Source organism: Gossypium raimondii, chromosome 12 (genome assembly GCF_025698545.1).
Source record: "Gossypium raimondii isolate GPD5lz chromosome 12, ASM2569854v1, whole genome shotgun sequence".
Lineage (NCBI taxonomy): Eukaryota > Viridiplantae > Streptophyta > Magnoliopsida > Malvales > Malvaceae > Gossypium > Gossypium raimondii.
In genome coordinates, this window is record NC_068576.1 from 52,233,641 (window position 1) to 52,256,026 (window position 22,386).

The 22,386-nt window shown below is 31.0% G+C and overlaps 3 protein-coding genes and 1 long non-coding RNA gene across 8 annotated transcripts; 2 read left to right on the plus strand and 2 right to left on the minus strand.

Annotated features, from left to right (window-relative positions):
• Positions 1 to 225: 225 nt before the first annotated feature.
• Positions 226 to 2,605, minus strand: LOC105765051 (probable serine/threonine-protein kinase PBL19). The gene is made up of 4 exons (XM_012583948.2): positions 1,904 to 2,605; positions 1,229 to 1,486; positions 1,032 to 1,154; positions 226 to 824 (listed from the first exon to the last, which is right to left on the minus strand). Exons 1-4 carry the CDS (start codon positions 2,258 to 2,260, stop codon positions 405 to 407), a joined length of 1,158 nt encoding a protein of 385 aa, XP_012439402.1. The 5' UTR covers positions 2,261 to 2,605; the 3' UTR covers positions 226 to 404.
• A 3,410-nt stretch (positions 2,606 to 6,015) lies between these two features.
• LOC105765052 (60S ribosomal protein L37a) lies at positions 6,016 to 8,030 on the plus strand. Its single transcript, XM_012583950.2, has 6 exons — positions 6,016 to 6,151; positions 6,764 to 6,803; positions 7,084 to 7,172; positions 7,331 to 7,413; positions 7,506 to 7,579; positions 7,872 to 8,030. Exons 1-5 carry the CDS (start codon positions 6,149 to 6,151, stop codon positions 7,567 to 7,569), a joined length of 279 nt encoding a protein of 92 aa, XP_012439404.1. The 5' UTR covers positions 6,016 to 6,148; the 3' UTR covers positions 7,570 to 7,579; positions 7,872 to 8,030.
• A 2,960-nt stretch (positions 8,031 to 10,990) lies between these two features.
• On the minus strand, positions 10,991 to 14,327 carry LOC105765053 (casein kinase II subunit beta-1). Of its 3 annotated transcripts, none has more exons than XM_012583954.2 (5): positions 13,748 to 14,327; positions 12,579 to 12,794; positions 12,145 to 12,239; positions 11,880 to 12,045; positions 10,991 to 11,487 (listed from the first exon to the last, which is right to left on the minus strand). In XM_012583954.2, the coding sequence occupies exons 1-5, from the start codon at positions 13,977 to 13,979 to the stop codon at positions 11,357 to 11,359; spliced, it is 840 nt and encodes a 279-aa protein (XP_012439408.1). In that variant the 5' UTR covers positions 13,980 to 14,327; the 3' UTR covers positions 10,991 to 11,356. The 3 variants fall into 3 exon arrangements, with proteins under 3 accessions (XP_012439408.1, XP_052481768.1, XP_012439407.1); XM_052625808.1 differs by having other exon boundaries at positions 11,921 to 12,045; positions 12,145 to 12,254; XM_012583953.2 differs by having other exon boundaries at positions 12,145 to 12,254.
• Positions 14,328 to 17,387: 3,060 nt separating this feature from the next.
• LOC128035604 (uncharacterized) lies at positions 17,388 to 21,371 on the plus strand. Of its 3 annotated transcripts, none has more exons than XR_008192105.1 (4): positions 17,388 to 17,508; positions 17,945 to 18,019; positions 19,594 to 19,747; positions 20,837 to 21,371. It is a non-coding gene; the product is annotated as an uncharacterized LOC128035604 (long non-coding RNA). The 3 variants fall into 3 exon arrangements; XR_008192107.1 differs by having other exon boundaries at positions 19,683 to 19,747; XR_008192106.1 differs by lacking the exon at positions 19,594 to 19,747.
• The last annotated feature ends 1,015 nt before the right edge of the window (positions 21,372 to 22,386 follow it).

A 22,386-nucleotide genomic window follows, 5' to 3' on the forward strand; every position in this document is an offset into this window, starting at 1 on the left:
CAAAATGAGCAATGATCATTTCCTAAAATAATTTTCTAAATTAATACCGTAGTGGCCGCCGCCCGAAATGTTGGATAAAAGCCTTTTTTTTTTTTTCTTACCAACGGAGAATCCAACCAACAAAAATGATATCAGCAAACAATGCCTTTTTGATCAACAAAGAAATTTAAATATCAATTAAATGCATAATAACTTATGATGGCTGATATAATTTACAAGCATACATTATGCTAAAAAATTTCTTCAAATGGTCAATACCTCAATGAAGAAAAGGGCTCTCATTCACAGTGAAATATCCACGGATTCATAGTTCAAACCAGTGAAACAAAAGCAAAAGACATCTTAGTCGCTAATATATGCTTTCTTAATTGGTTATCTGCTAAAACATCAGATCAGAAGTATGTTTATTTCCCCCCGTTTCTCGATGAGGGTGTAAGAGGAGGAGCCTTGTTGGCTGAAGAGCTTCCTCCTGGTTCTTGTATTGCTTGCTTCAAGCTCTCTACCACTTCGCTCATTGTTGGTCTTTCCTTGGCATTTTTGTTTAGGCAGCTATTAGCCAACTTTCCTACCTTTTGCGCTGCACTCAAAGAGTAACTGTTACCAAGTCGAGGGTCCATTAGCAACCTGAACTTTTTACTATCAGGAGGGAACTCTTTCACCCAATCTAACAGCTTCTGCTCCAATGCTGGCCGGTTCCTTTCCACTGCTCGCCTCCCTGTGAGGATCTCATAAAGTACCACCCCAAAAGTCCATATATCACTTTGAATTGTGAGATGGCCTGTTTTCACATATTCTGGGGCAGCATATCCGTATGTTCCGACCACCTTTAACAAAAGAAGACAAACCATTTATTTAGTATCCTAGTGATAATGAGTGCCTAATGCGCTAAAGAGCTATGTTAGTGCTACTAAAGCACCACTTAAAAAGATATTGACAGTCAGTGAAAAGCGGAACAGTGGAGCCAACCAAGAAGGATGCAATGAAGATGCTTCGCAGACATTGAATTAAGTCCGAATTCAGTATCTACTTACCGCAGTGGATACGTGAGTACGATCACCCGTTGGCCCTTCCCTTGCAAGCCCAAAGTCTGAGAGCTTTGGCTTAAAACTTTCATCCAAGAGCACATTTGAGGACTTGAAATCTCGATATATCACCTGTACAAATAGCCACAAGGCAGATCAGAGATAACCATCGTTAATGAAGTGATATGAATAAAAGAGGAATGTACCTTGACTTCCAATCCCTCATGTAGATAAGCCAAGCCTTGTGCTGCACCAAGCATAATCTCTAACCTTGTTTTCCAAGGTAAAGTTGGTGTCCTCTTAAAAAGATGATCTTCTAAGCTCCGGTTAGGCATGTATTCGTACACCAGCAACCTATGAATCCCTCTTTCTCCGTCTATCGAACAATATCCTAAAAGTTTTACCAAGTTTGGATGGTTAACGACTCCGAGAAATTGAACCTCCGCAAGCCATTCCTTATGACCCTACATGTGGTTACTCCAAAATACCATAAGAAACAGAAACGATTCTCAAAATAAAGTGATATTGGAAGCTACTAGACAGACAAACAGACAGAGAAACATCTCATGGTCCAAAGCAAGAATGGCTGACGGTATCTTTGTCTGAGATCAAAATATTTTGGATCATTACAAGTTTATTATTAGTATCATGGTCCAATCATTGTTGCAATCAGCCTTACAGCACATGAACAGTACTTATTCACTAGATTTAGAGGTGTAAGTCAAGAGTTGTGTGAGCCAATTTCCTATTAAAATTATGTGTTCTATTTTCTCTCTTTTTTACGATTTATTGTCATTATCCACGTTCAATTTTCAGATCACTATTACAGTGCTGAATTTTCAGACAAATTTAAAGGAAGAAAATGGTTTTGCAGCAAGTACCTGTAAACCCTGGGTGTTGAGCTTCTTGATAGCAACAACTATAGGGTCACCTCGACCATTTGGAGGAGTAATACTTCCCTTATAAACACCCCCAAAACCACCCTCACCGATCTTTAACAACTTGTTGAAACCATGTGTGGCATCCCTCAACTCTTGTAAAGAGAAAACTCTCAAATTATGCTCTTTTTCTTTGTACAGCTCTGGTATGCTCCTTGGAGATGGCAAAGACCTTGATGATGTCCGAGTCTGACTCAGGGCTGAATTATCCGATTTACTTTGGTTTCTCAGTTCAGGAGCAGTTCTTGATTCTCTTTTCTTCTTTGATTTGTCCTTGATGAAGATAGAAAAACACTTCATGTCTAAGTTTTTATCAAAATCAAAAAATTTTCCTGTTACCCTCAAATTTGTTCTATCAAGTTGCAACCTTTACTTCACATTTAACTTATGAACCCAAGGAGAAAAACTGAATTTTGAACGAGGAACGAGTAAAAGTAGGAAGAAATCAGAGAAAGAAAATGGACCCAGAAAAGTCTTGGTGCCTAGGAGTGGAAAATGGAGAAGAAAAAGCAAAATATATAACAAATGAAGATAAAGAGATGGAATTTTAATACAACAAAGGGTAGAAACAATCAATGAAAAGTGAAACCCAGACAAGAAACAGTAAAAATAAACCCCGTCCGGACAAATATACACCTGAATCCTCCTTTACCGTGAGGATAGATGAGAAAAATATATGAAATAAGTGGCGTGAATAAAAGATTAAATTAAGGCAATGAAAAGGATGGGACATGAATGACATGAGAGAAGATGGGATCAAGAAATAAAGGAAGGCCCACTCAAGGAAAAATATACTGGCAATATTTTTTAAAAATGTTATAGAAATGTACAGTTGTTTTGAAAAGATTAGTATTGAAATTAGTTAATATTATTATATTTTAGTAAGAATATAAAAATTATTATAATTTATTGTTAATATTTTAATATATGAAATATAAATTTTAAATCTTTTAAGTAATAAATATTAATTATTTATAAAATTAATTAGAATATATAAATTAAATTTTAAATATTTGTAATTAGTATTTTAAAAATATTTTTATTTTAATTAATGATTTTAACACATTTGTAATTAAGTACCAAGAAAAAAAGGAAAGTACTATGTTATTAGAGAGTTGAAAAATAATTAACCACCAAAAGTATTTTTGAGAGAGGAAAAACTAAAAGTTTTAACTTCTACTTTTTAGATATGCTTTTGAAAAATATTTCTGACAAATAAAAAATTTTAACGAAAAGTAATTTATTTAGCACAACTTTCCTTTTAAAAATATTGTTGAAGCTCGAAATATTTTTTTAAGCATTATTAAAGCGTCCCTAAAGCACTACTGTTTTGACATTTCTGAAAGGGAAGAAGTTGGCGCTAGTAATAAAATAATCCTACTCTATACCGCGTTTTGTTTGGTTTCTTAGTAAATGTTGTATGGAATTATTAATTAGCATTCAGTAACAATTAAAAACAAGTGGACCATCTTCGTCTCGTTTACATTGTTGTTGTTGTTTGAATGGAACAGTGTCCGAAAACCGAAGAAAACAACACTAACTTTCATCCAAGTTTCCATTTATTTTCTGCTTAGGAAAGTAGGATATGATTATAATTTTCAACAATATGCCGCGTACCTTTTTCATTCATTTCAACACGGCTGACACAACTCTGTCAACATGAAGATTTCACTTCCTTAGTTCTTTATTAATTTCCTCCACATTTTCTTATTACTTTCACATTTAGAGGCTGCTACTAAAACAATTTTCTACTTTTTTATGGGACTGTCTTCAACCATTGACCTTGTTTCTTTTTCATGTTCATTAAACTGTTAAATTTGTGGTGGATTCTAGCGTAATATTTTGATCATGATGACACTGAAGAATGTCGGCTAATGATTATGGATGCTGGTTTATAGTTATCATATATGTGATTTGACCTATGGATTGTGTCATTGTGGTATTTTCATTTAAATTATGGTGGGTGGACTACTGTCATTTTCATATAAACAGGAATTCATGTTGTTTGAATACTCATTTTCATATTCTTACTATCACCTTCAACTAATTTCTAAACCTACCATAAGATAATAACTCTAAACTATATGGGTTTAGGTTTTTCCTCCCCAACTAATAAATTATTAGTTACAATATAGTTATGCTTTATATTTAACGAGAAATGTCGTACTTACATAATATTAAGAAATATTTTAACATAAATATATCAGTAAAAATGGATAATACAAAAGTGCATAAATTATAAAAATGGGTCAAAACGGATTGTGCCACACTAGCACTTCCACACAATAACTCTACCAAAGATAATCCTATTACCAGAATAATTTTCGGAATACCTGTTACGATTTTGACTGCTTAATAATCAATTTGATCCATAAGTAAGGGATAATCTATTACTCCAAAAGGTACGGTTAACACAATCAGAAACTACGCCTGTAACTCGAGTTAATTCACAAAGTTTTTTAAAATCACAAAAGAATTGTTATGTACACACCTAAAAGTAAAAATTTAACTAAAAGATACAATATTAGTTGCAAGCAAGTTAGCTCATCAATGTATTGTTGATGCCCGAAGAGAACACCGATTAGTGAGGAAGGAAGTGTACCTATGTGGCTATAAGTGTCGGTATTTTTACACGAAAATTTGACTTGAACTTGAGCATAACTCAATCAGCTAAAATCATATAAGTATATATACTTACCTACACGAAGCTCGCAAGACAGTTTCTTCCCCAAAGCTTTCATTAGGCCCATCAGAGAGATGTATCTTTTGTTTGTTCTATTGCTTTGATGTCCGCAACACAAGAATAATGTCAAACCGAGCCAAACCACACATCAACTGAATGAAGCAGAACATTTAACAAATAAAAATTAGTTTGTTGACAAAGTTCAGTGATTTTTAAGTACGGCCAAATTCTACTATTAGTCTTTATATTGTGTATAAGTTGTGATTTTGATTCTTTTATTTTAATTTGATAATTTTTTCCTCAAGTTTTTCAATTATGGAATTTTAATTTTGGGTAATTATTAAATTTATTAAATTATATCATTTATAAAATCATACACGACAAACATATTATCATATATGTAATGACGTATGATTTATTATTTCCACATTGCTCTAAAAAGGTGAGTTAATGGGATAACTATTGTTTGCGTGAATGCTAAAATTTCAAAACAAAAGTATAGGAATTAAGAATGGTCAAATTGGAGAATATAGATTAAATCAAGACTAATAGCATAATTTAACCAAATAGATTTAAGTGCTATCATTTGGGTCAAGACCTGAAATTTGAAAATACAAAAATACAAGGACTAAAATTGACCGAATTAAAATATAATAACTAAATCCACAAATTATGCATAGCAAAAGAACTAATAGCAAAATTTGACCAAATTTAAAGTCATTAAACTTTGTATTAACTCATTTTTATATTATTAACTTAGCTCAATGTTATTTTTCATAATCAACTAACTCTTATTATAGTTTGATAATGGTATGCCACATTGTACTTCTAATAGAAGAATATCGATTTAAACTTTAAAGACGATGTTGTTAGGAGAGACGATCACAAATAATGATAAAATTAGTCTTCATGAATCATAAAATAGATATAAAAATACTATAATAATTTAATAAAATGATATTAAATTATCTTGTATTCTCTCAAATAAAGGAAAGAATCCTACATTCCAATCAAACGTGTATTGGTTACCAAAGTTCAAACTTTGATATTTAATATCAATATATACCAAGGTTCTGATCATATATATATATTTTTGACATAATGCCTAGAATTATTAATGACCCTTTTCCCAACCCATAAATAAGAGAATAACACATTTCAACATACTCGAGCCCACATTCTCTTCTATTGACAATAATAACCATAACAATCGAAACTCAATCCACATCATAAAAATTAATTTCTTATCATAATACAAGAAATTGTGTTTTTTTAAAGGAAAAAAAGTCGGGCACAAAAAATGGGAGAGGAAATGATAACCGCTTTGGGCCTTATTGTAATTAGAATGAGAAATGGGCCTAAAATTCAAAATTCCCGTTGATTTCAAGTTTCTATAAGAACCGAGCAAAAACCCTAATTTATTCTTTGATTTTGTTGGATTCTCTCGACGAGCCGTTTCTCTCTTCAGCGTCCAGACAGTCAGAGATCCTCCCAATCAAACAACAATGGTATTTCTCTACTTCCTATGTTGGGAAAAAAAGATTCTTTCTCTTAGCTGTGTATATCTGTAGATATGTTTGTTTCTTGAGAAAATGCTTTCCATAGAAAGTTTTATCCATTGAAGTAGTTGGTCAGCTAACGAAGAAAAAGAAGTTAAAGATGATGAAACCTCCTTTATTAGCTAAGTAGAAATTGCGTCCTGGTTGTGTTGTTGGTTGAATGGTTCAGCAATGTCGTCATGCTTTCTCTTCATATTTTCATTTTCTTTTTGAAAAAGTTATTTACTATTCGACGGCGAAGTAGAAGGAAATCACTTGGAACTTGAGCTATTATGTTACAAAATTTGGTAATAACTTTTGTTGATTACTCATAAAGTTACTTCAGTTTCAATTTCAGCCACTTGTTCTGAGCTTTACTTATGTATTTTGATTCATTGTCAAATTTGGCTAGTAAATCACTGAGGAATTGAACTATCCTATCATTTAGGATTGCTTTAGTTTATAGCCTCTTACTGTGGTTGTGTGGAGAGTTGAATAGGAAGAAATCAATAGGTGATGAATTTGTGTTAATTTTTTATTTTGTTGTAATTAGTTAATTCCTTTCTTTCTCTGATGTTGCAGACAAAGAGAACCAAGAAGGCTGGAATTGTTGGAAAATATGGTAGGCAAAATTTTTGAAGTCTTACTTTATTATGGTTTGTTAAAGAGAGTTTCTAAGTAGAAAGCATTCATGGAATAGGAAAGATCAGTACTAATCGGTAGCTCTGTGATTTGATTTTGCTGGAACTTGTCACCATTATAAGATTTATCCAAATTCATTTCTTGTTCTTATTCATTGTAATAGACTCTTCAGTTAATTGAAATAACAATGGGATTTTCCGTCTTTAAAAATTCCCAAAGTTTCTGATTTCTTTCTCCTTTTTTTTTGCCTTGTAATAAAGGTACTCGTTATGGTGCCAGTTTGAGGAAGCAAATTAAGAAGATGGAGGTTAGTCAACACAGCAAGTACTTCTGTGAGTTCTGCGGAAAGGTTGGTGCATTATCCATTTGATCCTATATTTTGAGGCCCTTGCTTTTTGCCTGTCCTTTTGGTGCATTTCTTTGTTTAAACTTTGAGAAAATTTTGTATCTATTGCACTTTTTTATTTGAGTAGAATGTATTTGTTCTAATAAACTCTGCTCCCACAGTATGCGGTGAAGAGAAAAGCCGTCGGTATCTGGGGCTGCAAGGATTGCGGAAAAGTCAAAGCAGGCGGTGCTTATACTTTGAAGTAAAGATACATTTTTTACCTCTTCATACTTCAATTTCATTTCTTTGGATGCCCAGGTAATTTACTGGTTGCTGCATTTGTTAATTTAACAGCACTGCTAGCGCTGTGACTGTGAGGAGTACCATCAGGAGGCTGAGGGAGCAAACTGAGAGCTGAGCAACCACTGGTGATTGATTTATATTCTACTTTCATAGGATGTTGTTTTGCATGTTTTAGCTATGAGACTTAATTGAGACCTTTTTTTGACAATGATGTTCGTACTATGTGTTCTCATTTTTATATTTGAGTCTGGTTTTAGAACTTTATTTAAGCTCAATTATTTGCTCCATTCGACATTATCTTGTTAACTTCACATCAAATTATGGCATTCTTGATTCTTCGTCTTGCTCATATTATTTGTCACTGTATTGTTTTGAGAATGCTGCAATAGTGGCTGAACCCTCCATAAATCTCTTCAGAATTCCAGAGCTGACCCCAGCATGAACAGAGTGATGAACGGAGTGATGAGCCTATCACCAAGTTCCAACTCGAGTTGATCTCTAGATAAGCTATTGAACTTTGGCTTGAACAACTTATGCCCCTTTTTTTTGAATAATGAATGACTTCTGTTGAATGAATTTGGGTGATCTGTTCTGCATAGATACTTTTACATGCGTGTGTTAAGTACGGCACTTATTTTGTTCTCTTTCTTTCTATTATGTAAACTTTTACCAGTGCTAGCTTCTTTATCGTTTTTGGGTAGGCAGGATTGTCCTTATTCTCTTCTGTGTGTGATGTATGCGTCACACTGTGTATAAGAATAAGGGGGGCGGGATCTCTAAACTCATCGTCATTGTAACCAAGGCATAGGAGGTAGTTCATTATAGGCAGAAGCAGGTATCCAGTTTTGTTCCATTAAAGCTATGGCACTGCAAAATTCTGAAGTCTCTTCACCCTCTGATTGTTCAAAAAATTTCTTCTACATTCCTCCCCCTTCTCTGAAAAATCAACCTCCAAGTTGCTATGCAAGCATTTTCCAAATGAGGATATCCACGGTATATTACTTCCTGATCATAATCTTTACAAGGATTTAGCTAAGCCTTAAACATCCTTTTTCAAATTTATTAAAAATTGCCTTAGCCGTCCTAAAATGCCCAAAGAATCTATCCTAGTCGAACGGTTTTTTCCACATCCGGTGAGCAAGAGATGTTTCACTCTCGACATTCCACATCAGTTTCCACTATTCGACTTCAGCTACAATTATGTTCGTGTCGGAGCCATTCAGCTGGTTTTAACTTTTCTTAACAGAAGAGGGCTCCCTGTGACCATTAGAATGGCCTTGCTTGATTCTAGATACAAAAATCATCAGCATGGTTGTTTGGGGATGGTGGAGACAACGCTGAACTCTGGAGCAGTGGTCCTGACTCTGTTCCCCAATTTCACCATGTCCATGAGAGAAAAATTGGTCCACCGCCTTCCTGTTCAAATCCATATCACCTGAGCCCTGATGGACTCGGGCCTTGTTCAAGGCACACTTTATTCTCAAATGGCTTGTAGATTCCAGTATCATGCTATCGGCTTGGGATTAGCCTCTTCTGGGGACATTCCTCTCATTCAAATCGACTCTCGAAATGAATCCACCACCGTTGCCATGGGTTTCAAATTATGAGAAACGTTAAACGGAAGAGCAAAGGAGACGTGGTAGTAATCCAATCACCACCCAAAATGCTGATTGAACTGTTGCCATCAGATTTCATCGCAAAAATTGACACCCAAGCCCAATATCTTTTCCCACTCGAATGCTTGCTGCATCCACCTTTGATATTTGCTTATTAGTTCGTGTATGTATGTATTTAGCTTGGACCTGTTAAGTTCTTTTATAAGCATTCGATGGGAATGAGCCTGTAATGTGAACTGCAGATTTGGTTGAGTGGGCTAATTTTATATCTTTGGATGTTCTCAGAACCTTCCCAATCCCAATGCTGTTCATCGAAATACAGTTGGGAGTGGAGGAGTAATTGAGATTCTTCGAATATCAGTACCTTCCTATTGATTTAAAAGTTAAATTTTAGTATTGTTGTTAAAAAGTATTTTTGAAAAATAAAATATTTATTTTAGACTTGATATTGTAAAGTAAAAATATGTATTTAAATAATTTTAAATTCATTAATATTATTATATTTTAGTAAAAACATAAAAATAATTTATTGTAATTTTTATTTATATTTCAATATCTGAAATATAAATTTTAAACATTTGTAAGCAATCAATATTAGTTATTTGTAAAATTTAATTTAAACTTATAATTTATATTTTAAATATTATTAAAATGTAATTATTATAAATTTAAGTATATAATGTTATATATTTAAAATAAATCTAAATAGAAAAATAATTATATACTCAATATATATTAGATAAATTATAAATAAGGGTTGAAGATATCACTTAGTTTAAAAGTGTTTTTCAAAACTGAAACTGAAAAATTGTTTTCACTTTTGGGTTAAAAACATTTTTATTGCAAAAACTATTTGTTTACTATTATTTACAGTTCCAAAAGCGCTTTTAATTCTAAAATCACTTTTGAAAATAATGAGAAATAAAACCTTAATGTCTTTTAATTTTCTTCTTATTGGATTAATACTTTGAGATCATTGTTCTATCCATCCATCTTTGGACATTATTTATTAGTCTTGTTGGATCGGTAGGAAGATAAAAATTGGTCAATATACCAATCCGGAAAAAAGTTAAATTAATCTTTGGACGAACACTAAAAAATTTGAAACAAAAATTTGACCATTAAATTAGTTTATAATTTTTATTTTTAATTAAATATTTAATTATTATAATTTTATTGTTAAACTGAATATCGATAGTTTAGTTTGTTCAACTATCAATTTGGTTTTCAAAATATTACCATGTATTGAATATAAAATATAATACAATTATACAGTTGCATCAAAATTTATAGGTTAATATGTAATTTACACCTTGAACTTGTTTAAAATACCTAATTGATATCTGAACTTTTTTTATACTACCTGAACTTGTATTTCGTCTCACATTACCCCAATTTGATAATAGCATTAATTTTTTAAGGGTAACATGTAACTTGTCAACTAAATTTGTCCAAAAAGCACCTAATTAGTACCTAAATTTATCTAAAAAATTATATTTTTTAAAAGATATAATTTTTTTAATTTATATCGCCATACTAAGAGACACACATGTCACTATAGGATTGGTAACCAATGCCACATTAGCACTAATGTTATTGTGACCAACCTGAGTGACTGAAAAAAATTTCAGGTACCAACTTTTGGATGAATTCAAAGGGCTAAACTACTTATTAACTCAAACTTATATAATACATAATACTTCGCACACGATTATGACAAAAACACAGACACATACACACACAAAACAAGACACATCCTTTTGTCCAAAATAGGCTTCAGAAGTCGAATCACTTGTAAGCAGAGGGTTGAGTCCAAAAAAAAAGAGTCGAGGGGTTTAAAACTTTGAAATGCAGCTGTTTGAACTAAGAGCCCATGAACCTCATTGATCTCTTCCTATTGCGTGTACGTGCAAAGAAATGTATGAACTAAAAAGCCTAGCAAATTGTTCCACTATGTCAATGCTGATAACATATAACAGACGTTTTAAGTACAAGGAAATACACAGAGAAAACACTGATAAATCAATCGATAAAGTACAACAGATGCCGGACGGTATTAATGGTTACTCTACCTAGAATCAATTCAAATGAAAGGCTCTTCTAAATTAAGAATTAAACACTTGCTGTTTGTAAATAAGCCTTGTGGTAATCCATTTAGATTTTAGAACATACAAAAAAGGCCGGTAAACTTGACTATGAAAGACTACTCAACTATCCCTCATCTTTCAAAACCATTACTTCCAGATTAGAAGGCAAAATGTCATGAAGGAGGTTTTAGTTCCAGCATTATGGCTTGTGGATCTTGTACCCAAATACTCTTGGAACATAGCTTTGAGTTGCCTTTTGTGGCTTCAAGTGCCCATGTGCCATCAGGAACAGGTTTGGAAATGTGGTCCCAAAATAGGCTCCATCAATGTCTAGATAGAATAAAGGTAACTTCATTACATACTCCAACCACAACATTCCTAGCACAAATTTTGGAAAAAGAAACACTGATCCCATGATGATGTATCAGGACCTTTATGTGACATATACTACGATGTAAGAGTGATATCCACTTCATATTTATTAAAGATTGTATTTATTCCAATAGATCCTATATCATTACTTCATGGAAGTTTAGAAGATTCCTAGAAAAGGAACTTAAGACCCAATGCAGGAACAATAAGGAAATGTCCAAAACGATAGAGGGATATCATAAATGCATGGGAGTGGTAGAAATGAAAGCCTATTCATGATATGCATGTTATCTCCCTACCAAATGCATGCAACAAAAAGTAGCAAACAAATTCAATGGCTAAAAGGATACTGCCTTGATACTTGGACCAAGGGTAGTATATATCTTCACACCTAGGGCAGTATATTTTTACGGTGCTTGCACGAGGAATATCTGATTGACCAACTGGAAGACAAGGTTGTCCACAGCAGTAAACTCTAGGGCATCTTCCAAAATCATAGTTCTTGTACTTGTCTAGCTGTAAAAGTTTAAAAAATTCCATTGTAATAAACTGCCCAATTTACATGTATAAGAAAATAAGGAACTATCACAATGAATATCTTGGGAAACATCTTACCATAGCTGCCATTCCTTTGCTTGTCAATATGTATCGAGCATGGATCAAACCATAAAGCATCTCTGCCGCAGATTCAACTAATTCATTTTGCTCTTCTGTAAACATATCCCCTATTAATTTCAACCTAAGACAAATTTACCCATTGCAAGAAAAATAAAATAGACACTTGTCACGTTGCTAAATGACATAAATAACATGCTCCCCTTAAATTTAAATGTTATATCAAGAATATCAAATACGAAAAAAAAAAACTGTATTTGATTTAACACAGTTAGAATAAAACTGTATCACAAAACTAGCTGCTTCAAAGAACATAAATAGACAATGTTAACACTTTCAATTCTCAAACTAATAACAGAACAATGGCACAGAAAGACTTCACCAAGAACAAGAAGTAATGATTTGACATGTGAAGAAATGAACTGCAAGCTTACCATGGGACTCGACGTCCAAAATCAAATCAAGTGCATAATCATAGTAAGGAACTTGACTGCTTAGCCCACAAAGGTTAAAGTCATCTTGAATGTAGTCATCATCGACTTCACAAAAGAATTCATTTCCAAGTAGGTTGCAAAACCACGAAATCCAAGATGTGTCATCCGCATCAGAACCACTAACATCTGATTCTTCACTGTCTGTTTCAGATTCATCTGCAGTCAATCCAATGAAAATTTGCATCAGCATATGTCCATAACAAGAGAAATACGAAACCAATGTTACCAAACACCAAAAATGTAACAACCCTCACTAAGAAAACATGATTCGGAAAAAGAAACTAGATAATGCAGTCAAAAATGTAAAGGGGATCACAGAAACACCACAAGTCTTGCAATACTTTTGCAATAAAAAGAAATCCACTTGATGCATAGTCATGAATAAATAGAAATATAATTTTACAAAACAGTATATGAAGAGGTTATAAAACATAAATTACTTGATTTTGGAAATTGAACACTTCCAAAAAAAATGGCAAAATAGGAAAAGCTAAAACCAACTTGCTTTCAGTACTGACACTTCATTCATTTGAATGTATATAAACACAAATATTGAGCAAAACTTGTCCATTCAAATACAGGGTCTGGCCAATATAACATATAATCTTATGGCACCAAGCACCAGGAGAATCGAAAGAGAACATTGGTGTAAGAAAGTATGCCTCTTTTCTCAATTTAAAGATAGAAAAGCACACACTGTTGAAAGTTAGGTGTCATTGTGGGAATGTCAACAGAAATCTTTGAGCTTTCTTATCATTTATTACTCTCTTTAAAATGATGGCACCAAATCACTAATTTTTCTTCCAACCACATCGATATTAATATCAATAAGAACTCTCAATTTCATTTATTTCCAACCTCAATTACATAAATTTCAAAATCTTCTAGCGTGATTAATTTCAGTAGATATCAAATACAATGGAACTTTGGAGGAAAACGTAAAATGTCCAAATTGTCTGGTGCAAACCTAGATGCAAATTTAACTAAAGAAAAAAATACTCCATTTCTTGTAATTTCTCATACGAAACAAGGAAAAAAAAATCCATCTTTAAAAAATAAATGACATCTAATTTAACTATTGAAAGAGGGAGATGTGATTATGCATATACCTTCGGAGGCATTTGCTTTAGGTAGAGAAGCGGAGCGAGAGTCGCAATGATGATCAGGTGGATGCTTCCCCATGAGATGGGCGTTTGCAGACTTATCTTTCCCGTTGATCGCTCTCAAAGTGGAAGGCGATGATTGCTCCAGTTGCTTATCAAGCGTCTCGTTGATACGGTTCCGATCCACCGACCCCACCTCTCCCTTAGAGCCACCGGACACTCTCTCTCCTCTGTACATCTTCCCTTTTTATCTATCCCTCCTTTATTTGTCGATGATAATAATCGCTTCCATTCTCGCGAAATGACGCAAATGACCCTAGGCCCAAAAATTTAGGATTCTCTCAATTTTCTTCTTTATTATTTCAGAGAGATGGAGCTGAAGTGCTAAAATGTTTAAGCTAAACCCAATTTTATTAATTTTTAAATTTTTTTTCGCCAAAGAGAGAAAGAGAACTGGTACAGAGGAGTTTTTAGAGAGAGAAAGGCTAAAATCGGGATAAACTTTATAGGTCCGGCGACATGGCCGATAAATCGCCGGGTAGCTTAGCTTAGGCTTAGCTTTGAGTTTAAAGGGTGGGGGCGGGGATTCGGTGTCTTTGCTTTTCTAATATTCTTTCAAGTATCTGGCCTACACGTGGCATGTGATAAACTAGTTTCATGATAAAGATTTTTTTATGTTATAACTAGAGTTATTGCAATAAAAGCCCCCAAACTATAATCTAAATTCCAAATTAATCCTTAAACTTCAAAGTATCAGTATTGTGTTAATTTAGTGTTTCCTTGTAACACCCTCTAACCCTTATCCGTCACAAGAATAAGGTTACGGAGCATTACCAAACTTTTCGGATCAAATACGAACATTTCATATCATTTAACAAAAAATATTGTAAATAAATCATATTATCCTTTTTATGAGCCCTCGAGTCTCAAAATATGTGTTAGGAAGCCGTGTGTCTCACATGGTCCAGTCACACGCCCGTGTATCTAGCTATGTGGACTCAAAATGAACCTTAAATAACAAGTTTATAATTCCATGCAGTCTTAGGCACCAAGCAACTCAAAAACCATTCATTCAACCAATTCAAAATACAATCAAATACCTTCAAAACATGTCAAAATAATCAACCTAAATGTCTAACCAATGTACCCTTATAGCTACCATGATTATATTAATTTAAACATCATTTAATCCATATTATAAACATACCAATTTCAATCAGATATTTACCTAAATCATGAACACTTAAACATCAATTTGACATACCATATTAAAGCTTCAAACACAAACACATGCTTATATATCAACCAACATTAAAATTATAATCTTGTTTACAACTAAGTCACAAAATAGTTAACATTTAGACACCCTAGGTACATGCCGACACAAAGAAATATACATCACCACGTTTGAGATCGGGAACATTGATGGATGCTGTGTAATGACCCAAAATTTACAAGCATCGGAAAAGTACATTATCGGGCCTCTGTCTTAGTAAACTGAGTCATAAAAAAATAAAATTTTACTTGAAATAATTATGAGTTTAGTTGAGTTCTTAATTAGGTATTAATTGGGTGAATTTAATTTAATTAAGAGAAATTAGGAAAAAGGATTAAATTGAATTAGAGGTAAAAGTTGAATTATAGATTAATAGAAAATAAAATGGATTAAAATGGCAATTAAGCCATTAACAAAAAAAATAGGCGTATAAGTGATAAAAATATGAGAATTTTATGTTATGTATATTATTTTATATTATATTATATTATATTATATTATATAAAGTAAATAGATGACAAATGTATGGTAAAAATTGAAGACATGTGTAATAGTAATAATTACATAGGTACACTTGTAATAAAAATAAATATGTGCTTAATTAATAAGTAAAAGATTTTTTATAATAATATATTATTAATGCTATTAGTTAAAATAAAAGAAATATAGAAAGGAAGTAAAACAAAAAGAAAAAGATACAAAAGAAGAACAGAATAGAAACAGAGAAAGAGACAAAAACAGGGGAAGAAAAAGGGAAAAGAAAAGAAAAGGAGAAAATTGGATTTTAAAGCTTCTTTTTCTCTTAATTTTGATGATTTAGAAGCTTTAAAACAAAGTTTTGTTGAAATCAAGTGGAGGTTATGGAAGTCCATAGGGTTTTGAACATGATTCATTTTGAACAAGTTGTTAAATTAGGGGTTTAGTTGATAGAATTTCTAGTTAGAATAAATAAAAAGATTGATTTGTAAACTAAGTTATAAATTTTACATAGTTGGAATTAAGTTATAAAAAGTCTTAAATTAGGGTTTAATTATGAATATTGAAAAGTAGAGTTAAATATGATAAGACATTAAGTAGAAAAGAAGTATGAATTAAGTTAGAAAAATAAGTAAGCTTAGTTAGAATTAAATTGGGAATAAGTAGGAATTGAATAAAATTTAATTATTATTATTATTATTTTTAATGTTGTAATTAATAGTGAAAATAATTATTATTTTCGTAGCTAACAAGGAAAACGAGGCATCGGCATCCAAAGGAAAAGAAAAGATCGTTGAGGATTAAACGTGTATTCCGGGTTTGTATTACTATAACTTAAACTATTTACTAAATGCTATATTGAAATATATGTGAATTGAAATAATAGATGTTTTGAATTGTTTGAGTATTTGAGATTGTTGTGGAAATGAATTCGAAATTGGAAAAGTAAAATAATACCCTATTAACTTATCGGACTAGATTGGATACAAATGGCATGCCATCGGATTTGTGATATGGTGATGAGATTTGTAGTTCGGCCGATAAGATGATTATATTATTATATGCTTCGGTTTATCCGAAAAGGCATTTAATGCCTTATTGGTGTGTTCTGGAGGATTTAAATAATTTCGGGTGTGTTTAGGTTGGATATTCTGGTGTGTTTGGGTGGAATCCTCGTATCTGTCAGAGTCCAAGCCTTGTTAATAGGGTAAATAATTGAAATGAAAATTTGAAAATGAAATTGGTTGATTTGACACTATAGAAAAATACGAGAAAGAATGTATGAGTTAAATTATAAATTTAATTAGTATGTAAATACATATATATATAAATTTAAGATCTATGGAATGATATATGAATATGTATATTTAATTTAAAGTGATTTATAAGATTATGGTCAATATTTGAAATCTTATTATTAAATAGTTTAATTTATAGTAATACCACTGAGTATGATATACTCAAAGACGGTTGTTTCGTCAATTGCAGTTGTAGAAGTCAAGTACTGAATCAGCATCCAAACCAGACCCGACTTCAACAAATTTTGGTGATGTATATTTTCTTTTAGTAATGTGGCATGTACATAGGATGTGTATAAACGTTAAAAGGACTAAATAGGTAAATATGCCAAGCCCCATAAATGAGGCGGCATATGCATGGTAAAAATCTGAAATTTTTTAAGTATATTATTATTTTATTATATTGTAAATTATATTAATTAAATTATATTATTATATTTCAAATAAACAAAATTGTTGATAAATGTATGGTGTATATGATGACATGTGGAAAAATGAAATACATACATATTAGTAATGATTACATATGTCCTTATTATTTAAGTAAGTAATATTATATTATTATTTTATTGTTATTATATTAAACTAATGAAATAAAAGATAGAAAAGAGAATAGAAACAGAATAGCATGGACGAAACAGAGAAGGAAAGAAGGAAAGAAAGAAAAGAAAGAAAGAAAAGAGAAAATTGAGGTTTTGAGGTTCTAAGCTCATTTGGTAAGTCAATTTAATCCATTTTCTCTTAGTTTTGATGTTTTAGGAATCCTAGAGATAAATGCTACTTGATTTATGTTGATATTTTGAAAGTTAGTAGATTATTAGATGATGTTCATGTTGAATAAATTGAAGTGTTAGGGGTTAAATTGATTGAATTTCAAGTTAGAAGTTAGTAAATGATTTAATTGTAAAATAAAGTGTAAGATTTGAATAGTAGGGACTAAATTGAAAGAATCCCGAAATTAGGGATTTATGGTGAAATTGAAGAGCTAAATTGAGTTTATGGTAAGAATTAAGAGAGAATATAGAGTTGGATTGGGAAAATAAAATTAGTATTGATAAGGGATTAAATTAGAATTTAGGTAAAGTTTAGGTATAAATGGAAATATTTTGATGAAATTGAGTATTAATGATTTTTAATTGTTTAATTACGTAGCTAATGTCGTGTACGAGTCATTGTCCGAGAAAGGAAAGGAGAAGGTGGACAAGGATTGACTCGAGAGAAATTTCGGTTAGTATTACCATAATTCGAATTTAATTATTAATTGTTAAATTTTAAATTAATATACATGATGAGCAAATTGAGGTAAGAATCATGATTGAATTAAATGAAAAATACGTATTAATATTGAATCTATTAATAGTAATTATCGTTGAATTTTGAATAATATGTTTAGTAAATAAAAATAAGGTGAATATCGATATTGAATTAAATGATATTGAATTGTATGTGAATTGAATGGAAATTACTAGTGATATGATTTGAATTTAAAGAATTAATGTGGTATTGAAATGTATATTGAATGAAAAATAATTAGTGATTTGAATTTGATTGGAAAATGAATTAAAATATGAATTGAATAAAAGTGAATTAAATTATGATTATGTGTGAATATGTGAATTGTGAATTGATATGTGAATTGGAAATCGAGATATGAGATTTAAAATTATGTGAATATGTGAATTGTGTATTGATTGAAAAGTGGTTTGAATTGAATCGAGGTATGATTATATGTGAATATCTGAAATGTGTATTGGTATTGAATTGTATATTGATTTGAAAGTGGAAAGTGAATTTGAATTTGAATTGAATTGTGAATTGAATCGAAAGTGAGTTTGAAATAGAAAAATGATTTGAATACCCTATTAACTAGTCGGGCTGAGTCGGATATAGTTGGCATGCCATAGGATTGGAAGTGTTCAGGGATACTTCGACCTTGAGTCGATGAGACACTGGGTGTCATCTTATTACGGATAGATTCGATGAGGTACTGGGTACCAACTTACTTCGGCTTTGCCGATGAGACACTGGGTGTCAACTATTGCTTCGAACTATCCGATGAGGCACTGGGTGCCGTACTGGTGTGTTTGGTTGGATCCGTGTATCCGCCAAAGTCCGAGTCATGTTAATAGGGGAAAATAAAAGAATTGAAGTAAGAAATGATATTGAATTATGAATTATGTGAATATTTGAAAGTATATGGATTGGAAATTAAAAGCAATTTGAATTGAAGTAAATTGATTTGAAATAAGACATTGAATTGAGATGTGAAAATGGAATGTGAGAATTATGGTTCAAGAAACAAATAATGATAAATTTTATGAAATAGTTTTTGGTAATATGAAATGATGTAAAAATGACAAGTGAAAATAAAATGATTTGAAATAGTGAAATAATATGTGAATTTAATTGAATACAAGTTATTGAATTTTATTTATGGATTTAATGTGTAAATTGAGTGTTAAAAGATCATATGTGTAAAATTGAATATAAATAAAAATGATAATGAATGAGTTGATGAAATGATTGAATTTGTATGAATTGAAATGAGTTATTAGAATGAGATGTTGAAAATCCAATAGAATAGAGATAGTGAAATAAGGTATGAATACAATTAAATACAAGATTTGAATTATTGCTTATTGTTATTAATTATCAAGTTGATTTAAAGTATGAGATAATTAATAAATAATTGTAGACATAAATTAAATGTATATAATTTATCGATTAATGTTATTAATTTGAATTATGGTAATACCACTGAGTATACCCATACTCAGCGTACGGTTGTTTCCATGCGCTAGTTAAGTTAAAGTCGGATCGTTGAATCAGCATCCAAAGCCGACTTTGAACTAATTGTGGTGGTGAACATTTCTCATACTTTAAATCATAGTGTGGAAGAAGCGACTTGGGAACCAGAAGAAACGATGAGAGCACAATATCCTCATCTCTTCTCAGGTAAATTTCGAGGACGAAATTTATTAAGGGGGGAGAGATGTAATGACCCAAAATTTACAAGCATCGGAAAAGTACATTATCGGGCCTCTGTCTTAGTAAACTGAGTCATAAAAAAATAAAATTTTACTTGAAATAATTATGAGTTTAGTTGAGTTCTTAATTAGGTATTAATTGGGTGAATTTAATTTAATTAAGAGAAATTAGGAAAAGGATTAAATTGAATTAGAGGTAAAAGTTGAATTATAGATTAATAGAAAATAAAATGGATTAAAATGGCAATTAAGCCATTAACAAAAAAAATAGGCGTATAAGTGATAAAAATATGAGAATTTTATGTTATGTATATTATTTTATATTATATTATATTATATTATATAAAGTAAATAGATGACAAATGTATGGTAAAAATTGAAGACATGTGTAATAGTAATAATTACATAGGTACACTTGTAATAAAAATAAATATGTGCTTAATTAATAAGTAAAATATTTTTTATAATAATATATTATTAATGCTATTAGTTAAAATAAAAGAAATATAGAAAGGAAGTAAAACAAAAGAAAAAGATACAAAAGAAGAACAGAATAGAAATAGAAAAGAGACAAAAACAGGGGAAGAAAAGGAAAAGAAAAGAAAAGGAGAAAATTGGATTTTAAAGCTTCTTTTTCTCTTAATTTTGATGATTTAGAAGCTTTAAAACAAAGTTTTGTTGAAATCAAGTGGAGGTTATGGAAGTCCATAGGGTTTTGAACATGATTCATTTTGAACAAGTTGTTAAATTAGGGGTTTAGTTGATAGAATTTCTAGTTAGAATAAATAAAAGATTGATTTGTAAACTAAGTTATAAATTTTACATAGTTGGAATTAAGTTATAAAAAGTCTTAAATTAGGGTTTAATTATGAATATTGAAAAGTAGAGTTAAATATGATAAGACATTAAGTAGAAAAGAAGTATGAATTAAGTTAGAAAAATAAGTAAGCTTAGTTAGAATTAAATTGGGAATAAGTAGGAATTGAATAAAATTTAATTATTATTATTATTATTTTAATGTTGTAATTAATAGTGAAAATAATTATTATTTTCGTAGCTAACAAGGAAAACGAGGCATCGGCATCCAAAGGAAAAGAAAAGATCGTTGAGGAGTAAACGTGTATTCCGGGTTTGTATTACTATAACTTAAACTATTTACTAAATGCTATATTGAAATATATGTGAATTGAAATAATAGATGTTTTGAATTGTTTGAGTATTTGAGATTGTTGTAGAAATGAATTCAAAATTGGAAAAGTAAAATAATACCCTATTAACTTATCGGACTAGATTGGATACAAATGGCATGCCATTGGATTTGTGATGTGGTGATGAGATTTGTAGTTCGGCCGATAAGATGATTATATTATTATATGCTTCGGTTTATCCGAAGAGGCATTTAATGCCTTATTGGTGTGTTCTGGAGGATTTAAATAATTTCGGGTGTGTTTAGGTTGGATATTCTGGCGTGTTTGGGTGGAATCCTCGTATCTGTCAGAGTCCGAGCCTTGTTAATAGGGTAAATAATTGAAATGAAAATTTGAAAATGAAATTGGTTGATTTGACACTATAGAAAAATACGAGAAAGAATGTATGAGTTAAATTATAAATTTAATTAGTATGTAAATACATATATATATATATATATATATATAAATTTAAGATCTATGGAATGATATATGAATATGTATATTTAATTTAAAGTGATTTATAAGATTATGGTCAATATTTGAAATTTTATTATTAAATAGTTTAATTTATAGTAATACCACTGAGTATGAAATACTCAAATGACTGATTGTTTCATCTTGTGAGTTGTAGAAGTCAATCTTGAATCAAGATCCAAACTAGACTCGACTTCAACAAATTTTGGTGATGTATATTTTCTTTTAGTAATGTGGCATGTACATAGGATGTGTATAAACGTTATTATGTTTTGAATGTAAATAGTTAAAAATGTTAGTATTATAAATCTAAGAATTTTAATGAAAGAAATTTATCCATTCCAATTTAATTAGTACATTGATAAATTTAAATTGATATTGAATTAATTGAGTTTGATTAGAATGTATTTAGAATAGAAAATGTGAATGTGAAATGAATTGGTTGAATTGGTTATGTTTGGAAAAGTTATGGTTTTATTTGCAGGAGGTTTAATGTAAAAATAAGTAGAAATGTTGCCGAAATTTTTCAAAAAAAAAAACCGAATGAAGTCAATTAGTAATGTTTATATGAATTTATGAATTATATATTTTTGAATATGTTGGTTATTTATGATTTGTTTATTTGTAATTTTTTTAATATGCCCGGTAGTGTCTTGTAACCCTGTTCCGGTGACGGTTTGGGGTTAGGGGGTGTTACATGCTGAATCGGCGATCACACTTAGTACCTAACCTGCGCTTGGAAAACAAAACCGTACGTTCAAAATAAACTCAGTGGTTATAATCCGAATATTTAAAAGCAAAATTAATATAACATGCACATTTAATCATACAATAACAATAGCCATTCAATTAATCAATTCATAACAAATCATTCATGACATATTCAATTCTCATCATTTGCCATCTCAAATAGCTTTTCACAATATAATACACAATCCATGTG

Coding starts and splice junctions, on each gene's coding strand:
- LOC105765051 (XM_012583948.2), bottom strand. CDS start 2,260: ATGAAGTGTTTTTCTATCTTCATCAAGGACAAATCAAAGAAGAAAAGA. Junction 1,487..1,903: donor TCAACACCCAGGGTTTACAG/GTACTTGCTGCA, acceptor AACCACATGTAG/GGTCATAAGGAATGGCTTGC. Junction 825..1,031: donor GTACTCACGTATCCACTGCG/GTAAGTAGATAC, acceptor CTTTTGTTAAAG/GTGGTCGGAACATACGGATA.
- LOC105765053 (XM_012583953.2), bottom strand. CDS start 13,979: ATGTACAGAGGAGAGAGAGTGTCCGGTGGCTCTAAGGGAGAGGTGGGG. Junction 12,255..12,578: donor TTTGGACGTCGAGTCCCATG/GTAAGCTTGCAG, acceptor TGAAATTAATAG/GGGATATGTTTACAGAAGAG. Junction 12,046..12,144: donor GCAAAGGAATGGCAGCTATG/GTAAGATGTTTC, acceptor AAACTTTTACAG/CTAGACAAGTACAAGAACTA.
- LOC105765052 (XM_012583950.2), top strand. Junction 6,804..7,083: donor TGGAATTGTTGGAAAATATG/GTAGGCAAAATT, acceptor CTTGTAATAAAG/GTACTCGTTATGGTGCCAGT. Junction 7,414..7,505: donor GGCGGTGCTTATACTTTGAA/GTAAAGATACAT, acceptor TTAATTTAACAG/CACTGCTAGCGCTGTGACTG.